The sequence below is a fragment of the Helicoverpa armigera genome, chromosome 20 (genome assembly GCF_030705265.1).
Source record: "Helicoverpa armigera isolate CAAS_96S chromosome 20, ASM3070526v1, whole genome shotgun sequence".
NCBI classification, from domain to species: Eukaryota; Metazoa; Arthropoda; class Insecta; order Lepidoptera; family Noctuidae; genus Helicoverpa; species Helicoverpa armigera.
The window spans coordinates 6,973,202-6,995,100 of NC_087139.1; the positions used below are offsets into that span (position 1 = coordinate 6,973,202).

At 36.3% G+C, this 21,899-nt stretch overlaps 4 protein-coding genes across 5 annotated transcripts in view; all 4 read right to left on the reverse strand.

Annotated features, from left to right (window-relative positions):
* Atg2 (Autophagy-related 2) overlaps positions 1-5,615 on the reverse strand; it is a 29,921-nt gene extending 24,306 nt beyond the window's left edge. Inside the window, exons 1-10 of the mRNA XM_064039822.1 lie at positions 5,318-5,615; positions 4,433-4,601; positions 3,598-3,738; positions 3,282-3,384; positions 1,760-2,344; positions 1,520-1,674; positions 1,115-1,273; positions 939-1,024; positions 548-720; positions 21-193 (exon numbers count right to left, since the gene is read on the reverse strand). Coding sequence (XP_063895892.1) covers positions 21-193; positions 548-720; positions 939-1,024; positions 1,115-1,273; positions 1,520-1,674; positions 1,760-2,344; positions 3,282-3,384; positions 3,598-3,738; positions 4,433-4,601; positions 5,318-5,485 — 1,912 coding nt within the window. The 5' untranslated portion in view covers positions 5,486-5,615. The remainder of the gene's footprint in view (positions 1-20; positions 194-547; positions 721-938; positions 1,025-1,114; positions 1,274-1,519; positions 1,675-1,759; positions 2,345-3,281; positions 3,385-3,597; positions 3,739-4,432; positions 4,602-5,317) is intronic.
* A 637-nt stretch (positions 5,616-6,252) lies between these two features.
* LOC110373488 (uncharacterized) lies at positions 6,253-7,937 on the reverse strand. The gene is made up of 3 exons (XM_021330767.3): positions 7,475-7,937; positions 7,100-7,183; positions 6,253-6,561 (listed from the first exon to the last, which is right to left on the reverse strand). The coding sequence occupies exons 1-3, from the start codon at positions 7,614-7,616 to the stop codon at positions 6,308-6,310; spliced, it is 480 nt and encodes a 159-aa protein (XP_021186442.3). The 5' UTR covers positions 7,617-7,937; the 3' UTR covers positions 6,253-6,307.
* Positions 7,938-7,939: 2 nt separating this feature from the next.
* Positions 7,940-10,713, reverse strand: LOC110373485 (carboxypeptidase B). Its single transcript, XM_021330765.3, has 6 exons — positions 10,554-10,713; positions 9,860-10,069; positions 9,669-9,768; positions 9,277-9,588; positions 8,447-8,717; positions 7,940-8,291 (listed from the first exon to the last, which is right to left on the reverse strand). The coding sequence occupies exons 1-6, from the start codon at positions 10,625-10,627 to the stop codon at positions 7,984-7,986; spliced, it is 1,275 nt and encodes a 424-aa protein (XP_021186440.3). The 5' UTR covers positions 10,628-10,713; the 3' UTR covers positions 7,940-7,983.
* Positions 10,714-12,215: 1,502 nt separating this feature from the next.
* On the reverse strand, positions 12,216-20,263 carry LOC110373498 (glucose-dependent insulinotropic receptor). 2 transcript variants are annotated; one of them, XM_064039614.1, is made up of 4 exons: positions 19,715-20,254; positions 15,740-15,874; positions 14,970-15,119; positions 12,216-12,974 (listed from the first exon to the last, which is right to left on the reverse strand). In XM_064039614.1, exons 1-4 carry the CDS (start codon positions 19,965-19,967, stop codon positions 12,301-12,303), a joined length of 1,212 nt encoding a protein of 403 aa, XP_063895684.1. In that variant the 5' UTR covers positions 19,968-20,254; the 3' UTR covers positions 12,216-12,300. The 2 variants fall into 2 exon arrangements, with proteins under 2 accessions (XP_063895684.1, XP_021186458.3); XM_021330783.3 differs by having other exon boundaries at positions 12,832-14,666; positions 19,715-20,263.
* Positions 20,264-21,899: the final 1,636 nt, after the last annotated feature.

The following is a 21,899-nucleotide window of genomic DNA, read 5'->3' on the forward strand; positions in this document are numbered from 1 at the left end:
CAAAACTTTACATCACTCACCTTTACACTGGAACCTAATCAGATCAAATCCTTGAGGCTCATCGCCAGCCTCCGTGGAGTAGTAGAGACACTCCCTCAGCAGGAGATGTCTGATGGAAGCCTCGCACATCGTCTGACTGCCGGTCGACGTTACCTTCTCGCTGCCGTCTAGCGATATCTCTGATGTTAGTAGCCTGGGGATGTTATTGTTTTTTAATAATTTTGTAGAACAAAAAAATCGTGTGGGAGATAGAAGAGACAGGGAAAAAGAGAGAAAAGGAGGTTTGAGATGCGGTGAAATAATACTTTTGTAGCGTTATTAAGTAATATTGAAAAGATAGATATAAAATTATTATTTACAATGATACACTAAATTCACAATTTGAAATTTATTTAAATTTTAAGTATATGGCCCATGTATCGAGGAAGGTCATTAATTACTTTTATCTGGGTGCTTTAGTTACTTTCCTTTCGACACGGGTATTAACTTGACAAAAGAAATGCAGATAGCAAGTCTAATAAGCATTTTCTATCACCGGTAGTCTTACCTCAAATGGTTCTTCCCAGTAGTCCTATCAAGAGCCTCATTGGCTGCGGTAAAATCATCCACAACGGAGAAGGGGTCTAAACTGTTGTAGAACTTGTCTGCCACTTCCTGCATCTTAGTGGCGCTGGTCGGCGATATGCAGTCCGAGCCTATCATTGTTGGGACTAGAATATCCTGGAAAAAAGTATTTCAGTTTGAATTTTGTTGAAAACACAAGGATACTTAATAATAAGGACCTATACATTACGGTACGGGCAGTATCCCCACGGGACGGGCTACTCGTTAACAACACACAATAAGTACTGCAACTTTTATCGACTATACATTTTTTTAAATTAAAATTGACGATATTCAAGTTCAGATCTGACAATCCTGGTACTGGATAGTATTACCTTATGTAGTAAAACGCAGGACACCGACGCGATCCTCAGACTGACGTGCGATACTTCAGCCGTAGGGTCTCCATCGATGTGAGGAACTGCAAAACAACATTTTAAATATGAATATTGTTTTATGTGATCCTTGAAAAATGCGTTTTTAAAGCCGACGAAGAAAGTTCGTAGCTTACCCTTCTTGTTCCTCTTAATCCTAGGTGCAGCAGTGGGCATGTTGACGCTGGAACTCATGCTGGTGCTCATGGAGCTCACGGAAGACGAGAAACTCTCCGACATCTGGTTGCCTTGCGACGCCATCGGGAGGAACCTCTCGTTTTCAGCTTCTGAGTCTTCTGTAGATAAGAATTAACTGTTAGTCAGGTTCAAGGATCGAATATTTTCCATATTGAATAGTGATTCAATTCAGCAGGGTATGGAAAGACTGGTGATATCTTCCAAATAAGGGATATTATAGCATTAGGTAGGTGCTGTACATCTATTTCTTGGGTTATTTGCAACCGTTACTTGTATTTAAAAAAAAAGATGATGTGACTAGTTTACCATTTTTGTGAGGCCAGAAATGTCGAAAATAAACTTACCATAACTAGGGCCGGACCAGCCGTACATGCCGCCGACTGGTTTCGAGTGCTGTCTCTCTAGGTTACCAAGTAGTTGAGCCTCTATCATCTGGAAGTCGGCCTGCCTCATCGGCTTGCATTGCATGTTCATGCCGCTTGGCCGAAGCGGTATGTTACTGTGGAAAAAAGAAATCAGGTCATTTAGAAACCACCGTTTTATTATGGGGATTTGAAGAAAGGAACACAAATACAAAAACTTACCTAGTATCTTCTAAATGCGGTTGATTAAGAGCATCAACGAGTTCAAGCAATGTATGCAGCTGCCTCGGCGTTATGAACACAATGAAGGAACCAAACAACATCTTCACTTCAACCTTAGGACCCTCAACCTCTTCCGTATGCTTCAATTTCAAAGACAACTCCTGCTGCCCAGTCAACTTAGCAAACAAAATCGGATCAGGGTGATTCAATTTCTCATCAGGAGTCATTTCTCTGGACTCCGCACGACTTTTCGCTTCAGCTATAATCTCCTTAACTGGATCCGATTCTATAGTCGATATAACACTTCTAGTTTCATAAAACACGTCTGATAATGTACTCTGGTAATTTAGTTCCGGAGTTTCGACTTGGCTGTCCGCTTTGTCGGCTTGTGACGACACTGATTTCTCCATGATAAGACTTCGGGCCATGGTGCGAAGTTTTGAGGGAAACTCGTCCGTGTAAAATGTAACTCCATCGAATTTGATTTTTTTGTTGGTGTATGTGGCCACTATGTATGTTTTGGGCTTGTCCGGGTCTGTAACGTCTGGTGATGGTTCTGATCCGGCTTCGTCGAAATAGTCGATACTGCAATATTGAAAAGGCATGCTTACTTTTTTATGTACTATGTAAAGGGTTGATAAATGTGCGTGAAAAAGAAGGTACGGGAGGGTTACAGTTAACTGTTGTAGTATGCACCATGAAACCTTCTTTGATTTATGAGTTTGTATTCAAATTAAAAATTTGAGACCATTTCTATTTTTACTGCATCTATTCTTGTATATGAAATTCGAAAATGACATAAAATTAGAATAATTCAAGACCCAGTAGTTGAGTCTGTGTCATTAATATTGGCCTAAGCAATAATTATGAAGTTAACGTGTGATTAAGATACTGGTTCAGGTAGCTATGTTGTCATTTGCACTTCTTCATCATTCTTTATCCATTACCAAAGGAATTAGTGTCTTACTGCTTTCATAATAAGGTTAAAAATCACTTATTTTATAATACAACATGTATGTGTACATATATAAGAATTAATTATTCTTTAAATGTACATCAACCTTGAAAGTTGTTACAGTTAAGATCGGAATTCATACAATGAGATAGGAATCTTGTGATTAATAAATACTTGTTCTATGTAACATAACGGTTACAAATAACTCGAATAAGTATTTTGACACACTTTTTTTTGGAAAAAAGAAGAAGTCGGAAATGATAATTAATTCATCATTTCAGTTGAATAGACAATACAATGTCATGTGCGATACAATCAAGGCCTCTGATTCGTCGCGTTAAGATTATTCTAATCAGACGCCCGAATAGAGGTCAAATGTATTGACAAGGAAGTACCTCTGTGTCTCTTTATTAACTGGTGTTTAAATTGGACCTTTTTAAACGGAACATAGCTGTGACGTCATAAGTTTCGCAATAACTATTATGTTTTTTGAGTATATTAGAACCATAAATATTGGCATTTAAAAATCATTTACATATTTAATTTAATATTTGAAGGTCTACTTACTTCTTTATATGGACCTCAAGTGCGATGCCTCGGTCGCCGTTTTTGGGTACATGTTCTATTCTTATTTTTGTATTTTCAAATTTTACTTTAACTCTGCTTAGAACTGAAATAAAACATCATTATGATTAATAGGGAGCAGACCAAATGTATGCAATTATTTCTAGAGCTCTATTTCTTATTCTTATAAATGTTGAAGAGAAAATGTAGTTTATTTCTGGAAATAATATATTATTGTGTGCCATTTAAGTTCTGTGCATCAAAGATTTTTTATCAGGTAAACTGTCATAATAAGAAACATACTTCAAAATACACTTACTTGAATCAATAGCATGTGCAAACATTTCAATGCCTTCTACGGGATGTGATTCCTGTGGTCCGTCCTCTTCCCGCAGACACTCGGCTGCCAGCTGCATGGATGAAGACATGGAAGACCACATGGACTCCAGCATTGATGACACTGATTCCATAAAAATAATAAATTATTTAAATATAGAACTCAATTATCGTGTTTTCAAATTATTGTTTCACTACTCATTTGTTTTTGTATTATGTAATTTCATTTGATGAATGTGATGCTATTACTAAATCCTAAAATAAAATTTTGCACAGTTTACCCAATTTACAAACAAAAAGATTACTAATGATTATTGAGAAAGATATATCATTATTTTCCAGTCATAATTGAGTGTTTAAATGTTTACTTTTTTATAATGTGCAATTTTTGCACGTAGCACTATTTACATTCGTTTAAAATGCAGACTATTGTTGCAATGACTTTGGGCCAATGGTAATGAATACTAGTTTATATTTTGTTAATGTTATTGATAAACGTAATTAACAGTAGAAGGTTACTTAATAGAGGGTTTCAAAATACAACAAAAAATGGCAGTGAATGTTGTTTAAAAGTCAAAGTAGAATAACAGTTACTCATCTCATTGGATAGTATTAAACCCACTTTCATTCTTTGCTATCTTTATTAATTAACACAAAGAAAGCTAAACAATATTATGAATACAATAGGTGTTGAATTAAACATAAGCTTGAATTGTCAATAACATGGCTAATTACTGTACTTCTTACTTTAATAGAAATAAACAATAGTCACATGATTTTGATAGGTGTAAAATGAACAACAATCACGTTTTAATTACCTGGTTCAGCCCGCACTTTGGGCTGTACGGTGAGCGACAAGCCATTGACTTTGACAATAGAGTCATCTTTGAATAGTGTGGACCACGGTATTGTGACCGTGATCTCTTTCATGTGACCATCCACTATCTCCAGTGGCCAGTTCTGTGCATCTCCAAGCTCGTTGAGTGCCTTCAAAATGTTTACAGAATAAATTAAATTGTTAAAGTTATAATTAATTTTACGGATAAATATGATTTATTGATATGATTATTTGTGCAGTTTTCAATCTTGTATGTGTTATTAATCATAATAAATAAAGTATATTTCACATAAAAAATTGATAAAAAATGAAAACAAAACAGAACTATTATGTTCATGCAAATTCCATATATTAATAATTCATGAAAATATTCACTGTTTGACTTGTTTTTTAAAACATATGTTACTTTCATGAGATGTTGTTATCAGAACAATAACATTTACAAGAGGGCTTGAATATATTTTATTATTTCTTAACACAAGATGTTATTTTTCTTAGCTATTGCATTCTGCAAGCCAACACATTCTGAATACCGATAGCCAAATAAAGTGTCTGTAATCATATGAGTGAGATAAGGTACTTGACATTCATAAAGCAAAGAACAAAATAAGATTTCAAATATAAATTCATTTCAACATTGTAGTGATAAGAATGAACATGCATTTGACTTGAGCAGAAGTGACGAAACGTGAACTGTTCTAAGGTGTCCTTTGTTTGAAATTCATGAATAACACGTGTTGTTCCGTATTGCGCATATTATATTGGCAAGCAAGTGACCACGTTTATATGATAACACTGTCTTAAAACCAGCCTAGTTATCATAAAATGTTCGAGGAAATGAAACAATATAATAAAATAAACTTACATCGCAGTCAAGGCTAACATCGCACACTGTTCCAGTACCATTGTATAGATCCACACTCAGCTGATCCAAAGTCAGTTTCTCTTCAAGGAAATTACCCAGATACCGTTGTAGTAGGTACCTGCAGGCTCTTTTTTTAATACTTTCAGACCATGGTAGATACCACAACATCTTCAGAACTTTTTAAAGAGCATCACACTGAGAATTTTTATTTTTGTGCGTAATGACTATTGTGATTTGCGTGCGATTGACTCGCGAACGTAAATAAACATACCGTTCCGTTACATTCAGCTATCTGTCAACCAGGCAAATTTTAACAAATAGGGCCTCGATTGTCTATGGTCTTTTGTCATAATGACAGCAAGATAGCAATACAAAAGTGGAATGAGTGCGAACAAGACAGCATGTTCCGTTCGGATATAATAAAAACATTATGACCTGAGATGTGTTCTTTTATTTTTCTCCAAAAATATAACTGGAATGTTGACTAAAAAAACGTAAGAAATTTTAGCTGAGCTTTAGCGTTAGTAACTTTTTTTAATGTATATCCGTTTTATTGAAAGAACCATAACATAATCTAAATCTGAAGCATTTTTCAAAACTGGGACTAGAATCTGGGTTTCGGTTCAATTCTAGCCTGTGTAGGGTGCCAGCGGTCCAGCGGTCTGGTCTACTTATATAATATCTGCCCTCACTAAGCCAATTGTTGCTTTTACTAAGCTAAATTATTCAGTAAAATGGTCCCTAGGTCTCAAGATTGGCACATCGGTACATTACCCAACTCCAGGTGCAAGAACAGGGCGAGTCGCAAGGAGTCGGTAGGAATAGGAATAGGAGGTACCAGTGAGACCTCTAGATGCAGTTGAGTAAGGCGTAAGAATGTAGAGGCATAGGGCATCTCCAAACTAATATTGTGAATGAGGCATAGAATAATAGACTTTATTTCTTAAGCAATTTAATTGTACCTACTACTAAATAAAAGAAAGATTGAAATCAATTTCTTTTACGATGAAGAAAAGGCATGAATGTATGCGCCATGTTCTTTCTATTCGGTTCAGCTGTGGACTCCTCTGAATGTCTTCCTCGACTGCAGGTGAAAATAGTGAGGGCATAAATGACGAAATTAACGTTCGTTGGTAGATATAATGTTGCTTCAAAGTCGGACGCGCCGACACCACGCTCGGAAAACGCAACACTGCTCGTGTTGTTTATTATTAGTATGATTTCCACTCTAGATACTTTAATCGCTGAAAAAAAAATCATGAGTCATCTTTTCCTTATATAAACAGGAGAACCAACCTCTCAAGTATGAGGGCACGGGTTCGATTCCAGGTCGGGCAAGTACTTAGCAATGCAACTTTTCTAAGTTTGTATGTACTTTCTAAGAATATCTTAGACATCAATGATGGCACGTTAAACTGTAGGTCCCGGCTGTCATTGAACATACTTGGCAGTCGTCGTTACGGGTAGCCAGAAGTCAGTAAGACTGACACCAGTCTTTGGGTTGCCCGTGTAACTGGGTTGTAAAGCACTGGTACTCAGCTGAATCCGGTAAGACTGGAAGCTGACCCCAACATAGTTGGGAAAAAGGCTCGCAGGATGATGAGTTTAGATAACACAGTAGTTGATAACTTGAGCTTTCGGCTTTCGCTAGTCTGACATTTATTTGTTAACGTCCTGTGGGCATTTAGTAAGGGTGTAGGAAAAATATTATATGCCTACAATCTTTCTCTAAAGATATACTTACGACGTTAAATAATAAGGTGTTAGGCAAGGTACACATACCATTATCGCACTCGAAGTAAATATCCAAAACTCGGTTTAACGTAATCGCTCCATATATTTTCTGATCGTAGAAGATAACCTTTTCTGTAATTTTATAGGATCTTTATTAGTGTTCACAGTTAGCGGTAGGTATTTATATATACAAAGGGGGGTTTATAATTTAAGAAAATTGTTAATGTATGTAGACGGCTACCGAAGTAAGTAGATAGGATAGATATACCGTCCGTGTGAACCTACGGCCATTCCCAATAATCTATATGTGGATTTGTTAACTATGGATAGGAATTTGACATTAGCTTCATATAAGTAGGGTAGGTACCTAGGTCATCATAAATACATGTTAATCATAGAAGTAGTAACTAATGAAGTACCTACCTTTGCAAGATCCCAAAGTCATCAGAATTTTATAATATGGATGGCCAATTGCTTTTATCGTTCTCATAAATCTAAACTGTATTGAGTAGTGACCCACGGCTAACAGTAAAAATACGAACAAAGTTAACTTTTTGTAGCACATATTGAGAGAAAATAGAGACGACTCGCTTCAGTAGCTTCAAGAACTGATTTGCAACAGATACACCTAAGACTGTTATTAGGCTAGGCGAGGTTAGTTTCTTGCTAATAGGGTGTCTACAATCCAGATACATTAGGTTGTTATGAAAACTACACTAGATATTAGTCCATTGTTAAGTTCAAAGAACATGACGTAAGATATCTAAACTAATTTTACAATCAGATCTACTTTGGTTTCTTGGAGCAACTATAATACCTAAAATATGTAGTGCCAATGTGTTTTAATGTAGGTACTATGTACAAAATGGATGTAAATAAAACAGCATATTAAAAAAATATATTTATATTTAGATTAACAACGTTTAGTAAAATTATGAATAATTTTGCAAGACGTATTGAGCTCCTGCTTCGATACCGGCCCAGGTTTCCTTCACAATTTGTTCAACGTAGTCGCTGGGTACTAGGAAGCCGTATTCATAGCCGGGCAACTCGAGGGTGTACGTGAGAGGGACTCCCACAGCCCTGGTCCAGTCTCTGGACGTGCCGGTGGTGTAGTACAGGACATTCGCAGCGTTACCAACAATGTACCTGTCAGCGTGCTCCAAAGCCAGTTTGTCAATAGCTGTGGCCATATTAATGCCAGCCAAGTGGAGCACCAAACCGTTTGATGGTAAGGTACCTGGAAAAATAGGATATATGTTATGTATTAGTCGTTGTTGCGATGCCGTATGTCTTTTAATTTTTAGATATTTATTTAGTAATATCCTTAAATGAGCGAATTTAGAATGTTCACATTCAAACAATATTTCTAAAACATAGAGAAAGTTCACTTACCATTGTTACCCCAAGCATACAGGAACATGTTTCCGTAGCTGTGCAGAGAAATATAGAGGGCAGCTCTCTCAATGTTCGACATTACAGCGCTTCTGATGACCCTAATCTCGGGCTCAGAGAAAGCCTCAGGACCTTCGTAGATGATGCTGCAAGGGTTGGCGCTGTCAGGGCGGGTACCCCAGTAGTGGTCGAAGTTGCGGTTACCATCGACTCCAGGGCATTCATCGGCACCCTCGTGAGATTTGGAGCGAGTTTTACGCCACATGCGGTCCTGTTTGTAATTAAAATTGATCAATATTTGTGATCATGGAGTGAATTCTGATTGTGTTCTATAGTGTTATAAGATGACTTTAAAAATGTTCAGTGAATTTTGTTTTATAATTTTAATTACGAACATGAGTATAGATTCAAAGCTGGTATTGACCTGTGAGTTACAGGTCAATGGTACAAAGAATAACAACTACCCAAATAAGGAACGGCGTTTTTCTCAAAATATGTTATGGGTTCGGGGACAAACATGACATGGAGACATTGTACCATGAATACAAATGAATTCCACAATGGGCATTTATTTAAAAACTTGCCCAATTATACGAATATGCGCGGAAGGTACGGTGATGCGCTTGTGCCGTCATCTTACGTGTAATTCGTCACGTACGTAGTAATACTTATTCTGAGCCTGATTCTCTAGACTCTAGTTGTATGACGATTTCATTTTAAATGGTAGATTCTATTTATTGAAAGAGCAACAAAATGCTTGTAAAAGTTATCAAAAAAAGGACATGAATTTATGCACGGCAATTTTATTAGTCTGGATTTACTAGTCTTACCTCGTCAATGGAGTACTCATAGCCATCAGGGTTAGCCAAAGGAATAATGATCCAGTCGATTCCGTCAACGATGGCGCTGTTTTTGGCTTCCAAAACGAGTTGGTTGATGATGTAGATGGCAACAGGAGTGGTGACCCATTCTCTGGCGTGAACCATAGCGTCGATAACAATGACTGGCTTCCTGAGGTTCTCGAAGCGTGTCGTGGAAATCCTCACGTATTTGATCTGGCGACCTTCGTAGCTGAGGCCGGCATTGATGACGGTCACAAGATCGGAGTTTTGCTCAGCCAGTTCGTCCAAGTAATCGTTGATCTAGAAAAAGGACAGTCATGTAATTATTTATAAGACATTTTAACACAATCAATTTTATATTTGTTTGTAATTCAACTTACTTCATCGTGTCTGTAGTAAGTATCCCAAGTGATAGACTTTCCACTTCGTCTGGCTGACGCCTTCTTTTTTTGGATTTGAGCCTCTTCTTCACGCAGAATGCTGCCAATTACCAAATAACATAGTTAGGTTCATATTATGAATCTCCCTATACTGCTTATTCAAATAAGAATAATAGGTACAAGGTACTTACTCTGCCAGATTGTCAGCGATTTTAGTGTAGGTCATGTGCCTTTCGTCGAAATAGTGTAGCCATTGCTGCTTCTCCTCAGGGGACAGTCTGACAACAGCTTCAAGTTTGCCCGAACGCGATCTAGCGGCGGGTGTGGCTGACAGAATGTCTAGGTGTGCTTCTAAAGCTTGGATCTGTTCACTGAGACCAGCCACACGATACAGCTGATGTCTGGAATATAATAACAATCGATTCATTCTCAACCTGTTCATAAGTTACAATATCATTAAAAGTTATTTTTGATACCTGAAGGTTGAACATAAGTACAAAAAATATTGTAATAATTGAAAATTACTTTACGTAACATAGAACCTTAGTAGCTTATTTGTACTAAGCGTTCATCAGGCAAGGAATCATGTACACCCAGATTTCAAGGTTGCTTAAGTATGGGTTATTGTAATCGGGTAATTCCTGATGGCTATCGTGACTTTTCAATAATAAGTAAGTAAATAGCCATTCATTCGGCACGGACAACAAAAAAGGCAGCTGTTTAGCAAATTGTGTGACGAATATGATGATATTGCTTGGGGAATCAGAAACTTAGTTTAGCGAATCTAATTCCGATTAAACTTCCTCTAGGAGAGTCATCGGAGAGATCATTATTTGCTTGAGATTTGACGATTATCTACCTATGTACGTACATAAATGTACTTACCCTTCATATTTTTCATGACCTCCTTGGACGAGGGAGGCCACACACAGGAGAACACAGAACACCAACCGAGTCATTTTACCAACTGCCAGTGCTTCAGCTGAATGGTAATCTTATAGCCTTCTGTAAATCCTTTGATAATAGACATTCTTTATAATCTAGAGAGTTCAAGCTGTAAATTTTATTACTGCTATATGCTACCGACACGCTTCGATCGGATGATATCTCATATTATTACCCATATATCGATAGTCAACAATATTTTTCATATCTATGCGGTAATTATCTGTAGGAAAATAAAAGGTTTAAGCTAGGTACCTACCGTTGTTTTTGATAGGTAGGTACCTGCTATATCTACCTATGTTGTTAAAACAGGAAATAGGCTTTAATATTTATCAGCAGCTTTATGATAAAGTTCCGCAGTGTGATTTCGCACAGTGAAAGAATCCCACTATTACAGTTCCAGTAAGTTTTACGGATTCTATTCAAAGAACGGTAGTGTAAGTATACTCGTTAGTTCCGTTTTTTGTTTCAAACCAGCTTATGACGGTTGAAACGTTGAATAATGGTGCTATAATAGTAGCTTTATCTTCTAAGCAAGACAATTTTTAATTAGGTAAGTAATGATTCTATAATCATCAGACATTGGTGGTCTAGTGATAAAGTTTATTGCCTGATACAGTTTCATATGCATTTATCATTTATAGTCATAAATCTAGGTCATAAAGATTGGTTACATCAAACTGACTGATTTTCCAGAACGGTCTATAATTGGTATCAGAAGCAGATTATTTTTTATCTTCAATTTAATTTGGGAATGTACCAAAGAATGTTGTGGAGTCAGGTGATCATGTCCATGATTTTCCGTACAAATTATTGAAATGACAACTACAAATACGGATGTTTTAGTCATTTACATCAAGTAAGAAGGCCAGTTAGAAGTAAAGTAAACACAGCTGGCATTGCGTCTGCAATCTAACTGCAAATAATCTCAGGATCTAACTTACCCATAGTACCCACCTATAGAACGGAAACCTACCTATCCTACAGTACTGGCATCCGGAGCCCACGATCAGAGGGTTTCGGCCCCAAACGTGTCGATAATATACTTGCTCTACATCACCTCTCAAGGCACTATCATCTAGACCCAAATGAATTTCATCTAATTTATCTTGAATGAACCGCAAGGCTGAAAATTACTGGCCTGAGGGGATCACCCTGTTAGCAGCCAACTGCGACTGCGGATTCCAATAGGTTGTCTTGATATAATAATTTTGAAGAATACTGATAAAGAAAACGTAAACGGGTACTATTTTTTTTTGAGCTTCAGCTAGCAAGGTGCTCCGATTTACTGACTTAAATAAAAGCATTCTTGATGTCTACTTTCAGGATGATCTGTTCTTTGCCACAGTGTAGATATGCCTGGGTCGCTACTATTAAATAAAAGTATGAACAAAAAAGATATAAAGTAAATTATGTACACAAAAGTCTATCAAGAGCATTAATCAAGAGCACTGACACCGATGATGACAGGCGTCACTGTGGCGTCCCTGAAGTCATCATTGACACCATAGTCATCAGTCACCTCAGAACTAAAGACTGTTCTATGTTCAATACGGCATACTTTTGTGATAAGTAGGATAAAAATGAATAAAACAAAAATAGTATAAAATATAATAATTTATTTTAACAAAAGACCAAACTATTGAATACTGTTTGTAGAACATTAAAAAGTAAATATAAACTCAATTCATATTTTGTGTTTCGCTACACATTTCCAGTAAATCCTTTTCAAGGTGCTTTTGAAACCTGAATGTCTCCACGCATAGATCAGGGGATCACAAAGACTATTACAAACTCCTAACAAATACAGAGGTCCAAGAGTTAATATTTCTAAAGGTATACATTCATAACCGTTTTTCATAATATCACACTTAACGTACATTATGACTGCTACATAGTATGGCGCCCAAGTGCCTAGGAAACACAATGTTACTATGAGGACAGTTGTCACTGCCTTCAGTTTGCTTGGATGAGCTGCTGGTCTCATTCTGCAGCACCCAATCCTCCTTCCTTTACTGCTATCACTTTTCTGTGTCTGCGTTTCACTTTCAATCTTTTGCATTTCGACATTCGTTTCCAAAGAGTCAGTTATTGATATAACGGCAGTTGAATTTGTCAACTCGTCTACATATCCTTTATTTGTGTAACTGATTTCCTTAAACTCTCTAATTTTGTCGACAGCTTTAACGGCGCTTCGTAGGATGAGTATGTATAGTATGCAGACCATGATGATAACTGAGAGGACTACGATGGATAGAACGAGGAGAAGGGCAGAGGGAAAGACAGCGATGTACCAACACCTGTAGTCTGTGAAGGTTCGGCCAGTCCACCCCATCGCCGGTAATGTTGATATAAATATACCTGTGTGGATTGTAAAGGAAATCAATGTATTGTAGTTGAGCTTTGGGTTAAGGTGTTGTAAGCTGTATCTTCTTTTTTGTTAGTTTTTGTGAAAAACTAAAAGTCCATGCTTAATTTGAAAGTCGCACTGATTACTCTTTACTTATATTTTTGGTAAATATTCTGGTTGTGAACATTACATAATGACATCCAAACCTTATAGTTTCGAAATTAAGTGGGTCAGATCATTATGAAAGTCAATTACTTGTCGGCTTACTGCTTTATCATAAGAGCATACTTAGGTATTATATTACACAACTACGCAGGCAAATTATTTACAGATATTATTTAAAAACTAGATTACGTTATCACAAACATAAAAATACTTAAACACCTATGAGCACTGAATCTTCAAGTCACTCAATTTAGAGGTAACCATATTGGCATAACTACGTTACAATCATTTTAAAACATTGATTGACTAGCTTGAATTCAGTGCTCTAAGTATTAATAAATCTACATAAAGCTACATTAGCAATACTTAGCCTAACATTTTAACATCATATTATGAGTAGATAATCTACTCAAATTCTAACATTTCGAAATACCTAAGTCCTGAGTAAGTACATAAATTATTAGACTTCTACAATTTATTAAACCTGGATTCAGGAGTTAGTGGATCGAAATCACCATTTTAGTGAACTAAAGAGAGCTAACATGTCATGGACAAGATCACAAGAATAACTTAGTTAGTGTGCTATACACATAGCAAAAAAGTAAAACGCTACCTACTGATTCTACAAATATGATTTGCTATAAATATTCGGTAATAATTTTTAATAGATTTTTGAAAACCTTTATGCCACCATGCGTATATCAAAGGATTTAATATGCTGTTTAAAAACGCCAAAGTTGCTAACGGACCTCCAAGCAAGGTCCTTATGTGCATACACCTAGGGTTCGTTAGCTTATCTTCACAAAACACAAAAGCTATCACAGTTATGAAAAACGGCATCCAAGTTACTAGGAAACTTCCAGAAGTTAACATAACTATAGTTATGGCCCTCCATTTATTTGGTTCTTTTGGTCTACGAACTACAGCGTTCACATTACAGATTTGCTTCACCTTATTTTGGAACCTTGATGTCTTAAGGTTCGGGGTTTCAGGATTAAGATTTGATATTTGAGATTCAATAGTATAAACGCTAGCTATCGACTCGTTCCTAGTTTTATCCTGACTCTCCATATTTTCAAAATTATTTGACGACATCACTTGATGTACATTGAGATCAAGCTCGCTTTTAGATTTAGGTTGAATGTTCGAATTTGAAACAATGTCATCTCTGTTATCGTAATAATTGTTGTTATAGGATGCACTTTTGGTTAATTTAGGAGTTGGATTTTTATCAGAAATATAAGACGATTGAGTGCTAGATGTGTTTTTAACGGTTCCTCTTGAAATCCTTAACTTTGAGTGTTCTCTAGCAGTTCGAGCTTTCACATGTTTGTTGCTCGTATTCAGTATGTTTACTGTTTTTAGCGCATGTACTAATATTATGGAATACAGTATAAGCGATACTAGAATTGGCACAATACTAAGGAAAGAGTTGATAAGTATAAGAGTTCCAGGGAAGAGAGCGACGTAATAACATCTAGTGAGGATCAACTCTGTGTTAGTCCATCCAGTCGCTGGCATGAATCCTAGCGTTATACCTGGAATAAGCGTTAAACACAAATAGTTAATTACACTACATTGTCTATTGAGTTAATATTAGCCACAGGCATGCCCATTGCAGCACGTTCATAATATTCTAACCTAAGCTAAAATAAAAAGCCAACCATTAAGGAGTAAGTTTATGTTAAATTAATTTCTGAAGCCTGCTGCAGTGGACATGATGACATAGAATTTTTATTAAAACATTTCATACTGAGTTTTACATAAATTAATATTCATTGTCATTTTCACAGATTAGTTTTTAGAGACACATAAGACGATATAAATGATTAGTTACGCACCTATCATCCAAATGCAGAGAATGCCGATTCTCACACGAGTGGTGTTGAACCATCTCTGATAGTACAGGCCATGGAGAATATAGATGTATCGGTCGACTGCGATGAGGCCTACGCTAAAGATGGACACCATCGCTGGACATACCAGCATACCTGTTGATCACAAAAGTAACCATTTACTTAATTGTACTAGAAACGGTGGAATAACTAAATCTATATAACAGTTTGGTCTAAATTGTGTTCAGCGTCTTCAACGTATTAAACTTTATAATGATTTAGAAATACTTTGTAGACAAGACAATAAATAATTAGATTAGATAATTATGCTACTAGTAAGCTCGGTAATAAATATGTGTCGTTATTTATAATCATAACACACAATCATAATAGAATCATTAGATACCGAAAATTGCGTCTCATTGACAAATTGTTCATTGTGTATCAATTTTGCAAAAGGCCTGCGGATAATTTTATAAACGTTATTCGATTTGCATAGTTTAAGAATCGCAGCTTTCTGTATTGACTTAGGGGATACCTCAGGGTCATTATTAGCGATCCAACGGAGTGACTTTTCAAATGCTTTTGATAGCATTGTCTGACCCATTGTAAAAGACTTGTTTTATCAAGTTTTTGCTACCACGAATAAAATATTATAATAAACTTTTTGCCTGGTGAGTCCAGAACAAACAAAATATCAAAGATCTTATTGATATTATATCTGTACCAGTATTATTAAAGTCTAGTATAGTTTTCCTTACGTATATTAAGCTTACCTATTTGAAAGATACACAAGGGATTGGAACTCACAGAGTTGTCCACTGTGACTCCAAATATTAGGGAGAACCCGACGATGGTGTCTGCTAGGGAAACATTTCCGAGCAGTAGGTACGTGCTCTTAGGCTGTTGACCTGAAAGATAGGAAAATCATTATTAGAATTGCAAGAGCAATGTTTCATGATCACCAAGGAGATCAAGTTCTATAGGCAAATATTGGAACCCCAATTGTTGTGACATTCAAATGAAATGTTGAATCACGTGGAATTTATTGAGGTAAAGTTTTGTGTTTATTTCTTGTAGATAAGGATAATGTAATGATATGGTTATTTTCTTGGTGTTTTCTAAATGTATGCAACTGTGCTTCTGATTATGATAGACGTTAGATCTTTACTAACATTATGTTTTATTAATCCCTACAGGGAAGTAGTTCCCGTGGGATGTGGCGGGAACCGCGGGGAACAGTTTGCTATTCTTATAAATCCATCTAATGTCCGTTTTTATTCATACCGAACAAAATCTCGTAATTTTGGCTGGCGAACCTTCAACGCCCCGGCTGGCCGTGTGAGGATTGCAACAGCAGCGTCTTGTCATCATGTCGTAACTCAAAAGATCACACATGCGAGGTACCTACATGATTGCCGGATTTACCTACTCGCAAATCTATTACAATAACGAAATGCTATCCTTCTAATTAGGTACAGATACTCAGATTTTTAGTTTTCTGGACTTTGCATTTTCATCCCACGATTCGAAACTGTATCTGTCAGCAATACCGGCACTAATAACGGAAATTCAATAGTCATCAAAATGATAGGTAACCTGCTGGAAAATTATGTTTGATTAGGTAAGTGCCCACATTAATATCGTAGGAAATAATTGGAGCACGATCAAACAACTGCAAATGAAAGTAGAAAAGGAAATTTTGAGAAAGGAAAATTGGGAGATGCGCATTTAAGGTTTCAAGTGTTATTTCGATGTAAAAATAACAATCTAAGTGGGCGTCTAAATAATGATGTTTTTGCCTTATTTATTAGCATTCATATCGTGTCACACGTCGACACGTCTCTCACGATTACTGCCATTTAGACTATAATATGTATAGTCCTAAAAGTTAGTACATTAATTTCCTAGAACTGTGACTCATCACCACATAACATCTTGTGTAACATTAAGCGTAGTACACACTTGCAACATTTCAGTATTTAGGTACGGCCAAGACCTTTGTAAAAGCAAAGCCTTTGCCTCTATCTAGCATTATCACGTGACATTTCAAAAATTTTATTTCTTGTTAGACCTAAGTATAACTCAGATTCATAAAACTGAAAAAAAAAAGAATTGCATAAACTACTGCACAGATTTTGTTAGACTCAATTAGGAAAACTTACATGAGTATAAAAAAAGTTAACCTATATGTAGGCTAACTTTTATCTGAGTGCAGAAAATTTAGAACAATAATAGGTATACAGGTAATCTAATCTTTATATATAATCTCAATAATATTATATAGGATAGCTTTAGTCAGAAAGATCGACTATGAACTATGGACCGCCCTCTTGAGTAAATAAACTAGACCAAGTCGTTATATTTAAAGTAGAATAACAGTCATGCGCATTACACTCATAAACGTGATTTATGGAAAAACTAAAAAAAAACACGTTTAGGTACTGTAGTTTCTGTGGAAGCTTCAAATGAGAGGCTGTTTGAGTACCTTCTTTGAACACCATCCAAAATTTACTGCTCAATAAGGAGCTCGGTAACTAACATTAATTTCTTAGACAATCACAAAACGTACTTTTACTAAGAGACATATCCCTTATTGAAGATGAATCCAACGGAACGAGACGGTGACAGTTGTACATGAGGCACAGAATAGAATGTGATCGTATGATTGGGTTTATTTATCAAAGTGTCCATTTACTCTTGTTAAATAAAGTAGGTACCTAGGTAAATCTATAATGTATGTATAATAATTATAAAACTAAGTGTAGTTACTGGAAAAACCGAAGGTACTAAAAATTCCTTAGCACGGTTGCTACTTTTGTTTATTCACACAATTAACACTACGCTGCGCCATCTTTGAAAGTTAAATCAAGAAAACCCTATAAGTATCATAAAGTAGTTTACCTAGGTTTTTTTTTACGATTGTGTCTATTCCTTTGATAAAATCGTTTCTGGAAATTCGCATTCATTGCCAATTTTGATAACATATTTGATATTTATAGATTTTTTAACGCATAAATAAGCATTTTATTTACATACATAATTCCGGTTCTGAACACGCCTAACCAAAATTCCGCAATGTAAATTGTGTAAATCAGTAAAATAGCTGTTATTTTAAACAGAAGGTTACTATGTTTTGTCGGAACTGCAGATTATTTCAGCTATAAGTAAGAATTACAAATCTGTAGCAAGTGCTTAGGTCCTGTATTGTATATCTACATTTGTCCTCAATGATGAATGGTTACTTTATCAAACTCGCCACTGCTTTTCAGTTTGTCAAAATCAAAATCCTACTCACTACTGTAATTTTCCCACTATCGGGCCCAAATCTCGGCATCCTAGATTGCAGATACCCTACTGGCGTCCATTACTCAACTGGTTGGGCTGATCCAATCCTAATCTGAAGGTGGGTTTGTCACATTAATCATAATCAAGATTCCAAATAAAAATACTATGCTCATAACTTAATAGCTACCTACTTATGTAGTTTCTACTTACCTGCCTAGTGGTACTTTTCATGACTTGCAGAGTGAGGTTCTGCTTTGTTATTATTACGTATTGACACATTGCACCATTAATACTTAATTACTTAACCTGTTTTAGATTGTGATGTGCGCCTCACTTGCAAGTAATCTCAATTTGTTATAACATGCCGTTAAGGCTTGAGTTTAAAAGGAGGCTTGCATCTGACTCTTGCAGGAAAGCCCAGGGATTCACCGTGGGATTGATAAACTTTAAGGGTAACTAAAGATAGGCAGAGTTAATACCCTGGTTCTTATTCATAACAAAGATATATTGTTTGTGTCTACCTAAGCGTGTAACGCGACATGAATTTAAAGTATTCACATGTCATTATACTCATTGTATACCTAAATAATCGCTCGGATCACAATGGGCCACCAGCAACAGCCACAGCCACAGCTGCAAATTTTTACGATGGTTACGGACTTCATAATCATGAAGACTAAGTAGGTGATGTCGTCGCTGATGCATAAAATTTCTATTATTCTGACAGGGCCGCGATATTGGTAGCTTGTGGAGGCCTAATGGTTAAGGCACCTTTCAAGTACGAGTATACAATCCAGGTACCAAAATTGGATGGCGTTTTAGATTCCTAAGATGTATGATGATGATGTAACTACAGGTCTTAAAAATATGCAAGTATGTGACATTGAAAAATACGATTATTTTACGATTGATACCACCCGTACCTTATATTTATTGTATTTTTATTTGAATGCATAAAAGGAAAAGTAAAATGATAGGGTCTTTAAGAACAATTTCGGCCAAGTTTTCAATAAAGATTTTGGATAGAAAACACACACATGAATCAAACCGGAATGGAAAGACACCAGGTGCAGGAGAGTTTTATAGTATCAGTTATACGATAGGAGAAATCCTGAGTTAGGATCCTTGTTGGATAGATTTAGGATCTGTGGAAAAGACCAAGAGTCCCTTAATAGAAAGTAAGTACCTACATACTTACAAAACATGAACATGAAAAAAAAACTGAATAATGAGTATTTCTGATGAAGGAATATAAGCAAGTTTGTGGGCACTGCAGAACTCAGGAGTAACATGACTGCGCCATTGGTCGCAGAGGTCGGGGGCCGAAATCGTTTTGTGGTTTTAGAAACTTTCACCAAGCAGCCCAGAGTCAGGATTTGGCGATGTTATAAAACTGTTCAACATTTGTTTATATTAAAGTAGGACTATGAGTTCAGACTGTTGAATAGAAAAGATGAGCTTACCTTTTCTCAGAATGAGTCCGCTAGAAATGACAACGGTTAAATTGCTTAAAATAATAAGTGTCCCGATAATGTAAGCCACTGACTTGTACACCATCAACTGTTCCTTCTCAATTGTTCTGTAGGCCTCATACAAATCAAACAGATGAATCTGTGTCACTTCACTTTGGTTCACACTAGAAAGGTTTAAGTTAAAGAAATCTATCACTTCATCTAAAGTCACATTGCTTTTAAAATCAGAAATGTTTGTTTCCATGTTTCTGAGTCACCGCACCATTTAGAATTTCGCAAATAAAATGAATGTCGAACACATGTAAATGCCGTCGGGGTACAGTCAAGAATGAAGCCAAACATTACGGCATCTTGACGATGACACTGACTCTGCTCGCGGTTTTCTGTATAATGAGTTGATTTACATGTTTTGTGGTTCCCTAAGAATGTTTCTGGGGTCACGCGATATTAGTAAAATGTCGACATTACGCCGCACTGATGCGGTTGAGCAATCACTTGTGGCAGCTGATAGATCTATGTTGTTTTTGTCAATTTTAGATTGTAACTGGTTCTGCGATTTCAATAACACTTGTTATGCAGCGGCATTCCGTGGTAGGTAGGTATGTTTACCTACTTTTTGCTTTTGGTACCATACCAAGTTTCAAGATTTTGAGTTTGAGCTTAAGAATGAACTTGGATAGATATAGGTGTTGACCCTTTGTTTGAGGAGATGGCTTCCGATGATGAAGTAAATATGTAAAACGAAGATAGGTACTATGTTGCGCTCATACTCAATTAGGATAAGGGCAGGAAGATACCTAATAATCACGTAAAACATACGGAACCTCATCAAGGCACATAATTTTGGTTTCCTCAGTTCCTAAGTGAAGACTATCTTCATAAGTGGCCGTTATTGCCAATTAAGTTCATAACAAGCGTTCAGAGCTTCGTTTTGAATACAAATTCGTTCAATGAGGATGTTAACAAAGACAAAATATTTCTGGCAGTTAGAGAGGCTACTGAATTCTATAGAAATGAGCTGGCTTCTGATTAGGCTTAATGATAAGTACCTGTTAGTAAATGTTCAACGTAAATATTTGGAAAATGTATGCCATTTCGTACGACATGCGAATGCTAAGAGAATACTTGCAGGCAAAGACAGTAAGCAGGAAGAGAATACTATAAAAGTCTAGTCTACATTTCAGATGATATTATTTGATTTCAAAGGAGCCTATGACATTTAGTAGATGTGGCATTGATCCTGGATAGGACTGTAAACCCTGAAATAACCAGACCCATAAACAATATACCTACCTAATGTGGACCATATAGGTAGTTCCCCGCATGGCATAAATAACTACATTATCTAAAAAAATGCAAAACATTATAAGAGGTAGGTACATATTAAAACTCTAGGCACGTACTTTTATAACAGGTAGTTACGGAGTAGTACCGAATAGTGTAATGTAGGTACCTATTTAGGTAATAATGTAATTTTTGCATGGTTTGTTTTGCACGCTATAGGTATACTTTGGCTACTTTTCCTACACTGCCTTATCTAAAAATAAATGATACCTAAGTATCTTTAAGTGTCTACCACTCGATACATGAAATAGATGGAAAACCAAACAGATGTTAATGTTAAATTCCATTTCAAATTACTTTTTTAGTAGAGATAATTAGTAAATAATACCAAAGGCATTATCTTTAAAAGTTGTGGTAATTGATAGACAATAGCCAGTTGAGCCACATAGTGAAACATTTGTAAATAGTCACATGATTCCTCGTCAAAAGTACCTATTCACCAGTGCTTACCTATTCGAAAAGGCACTTTGCTAGATCATTGAGATATATATTTCGGCTCGGCTCGCAACTAATTTTCAAGTATAATTTCGTAGGTACATCATATAACCCATGGGTATTTTCTGTCATTTATTTATTTTCAAACATATTATTTACATTTTTAAATATTAAATATAAAAATAAAAAACATTTAAAAATATAAAAAATAGGTTGCCACCGATATCTGGCACAGGGTCCAAGGTACCGGTGGTTAGGGTCCCAGAGACAGAAACCTCCTCACAATACGTGCCGTATCAAGGAGTACTGCCTTCTGAATCAGTCCCTTGATCCAGCCGCCCAACGAGAGCCTCCTGAGGTGTTCGTCGAGGCTCTTGGCTATTAGACCATTGGCCGT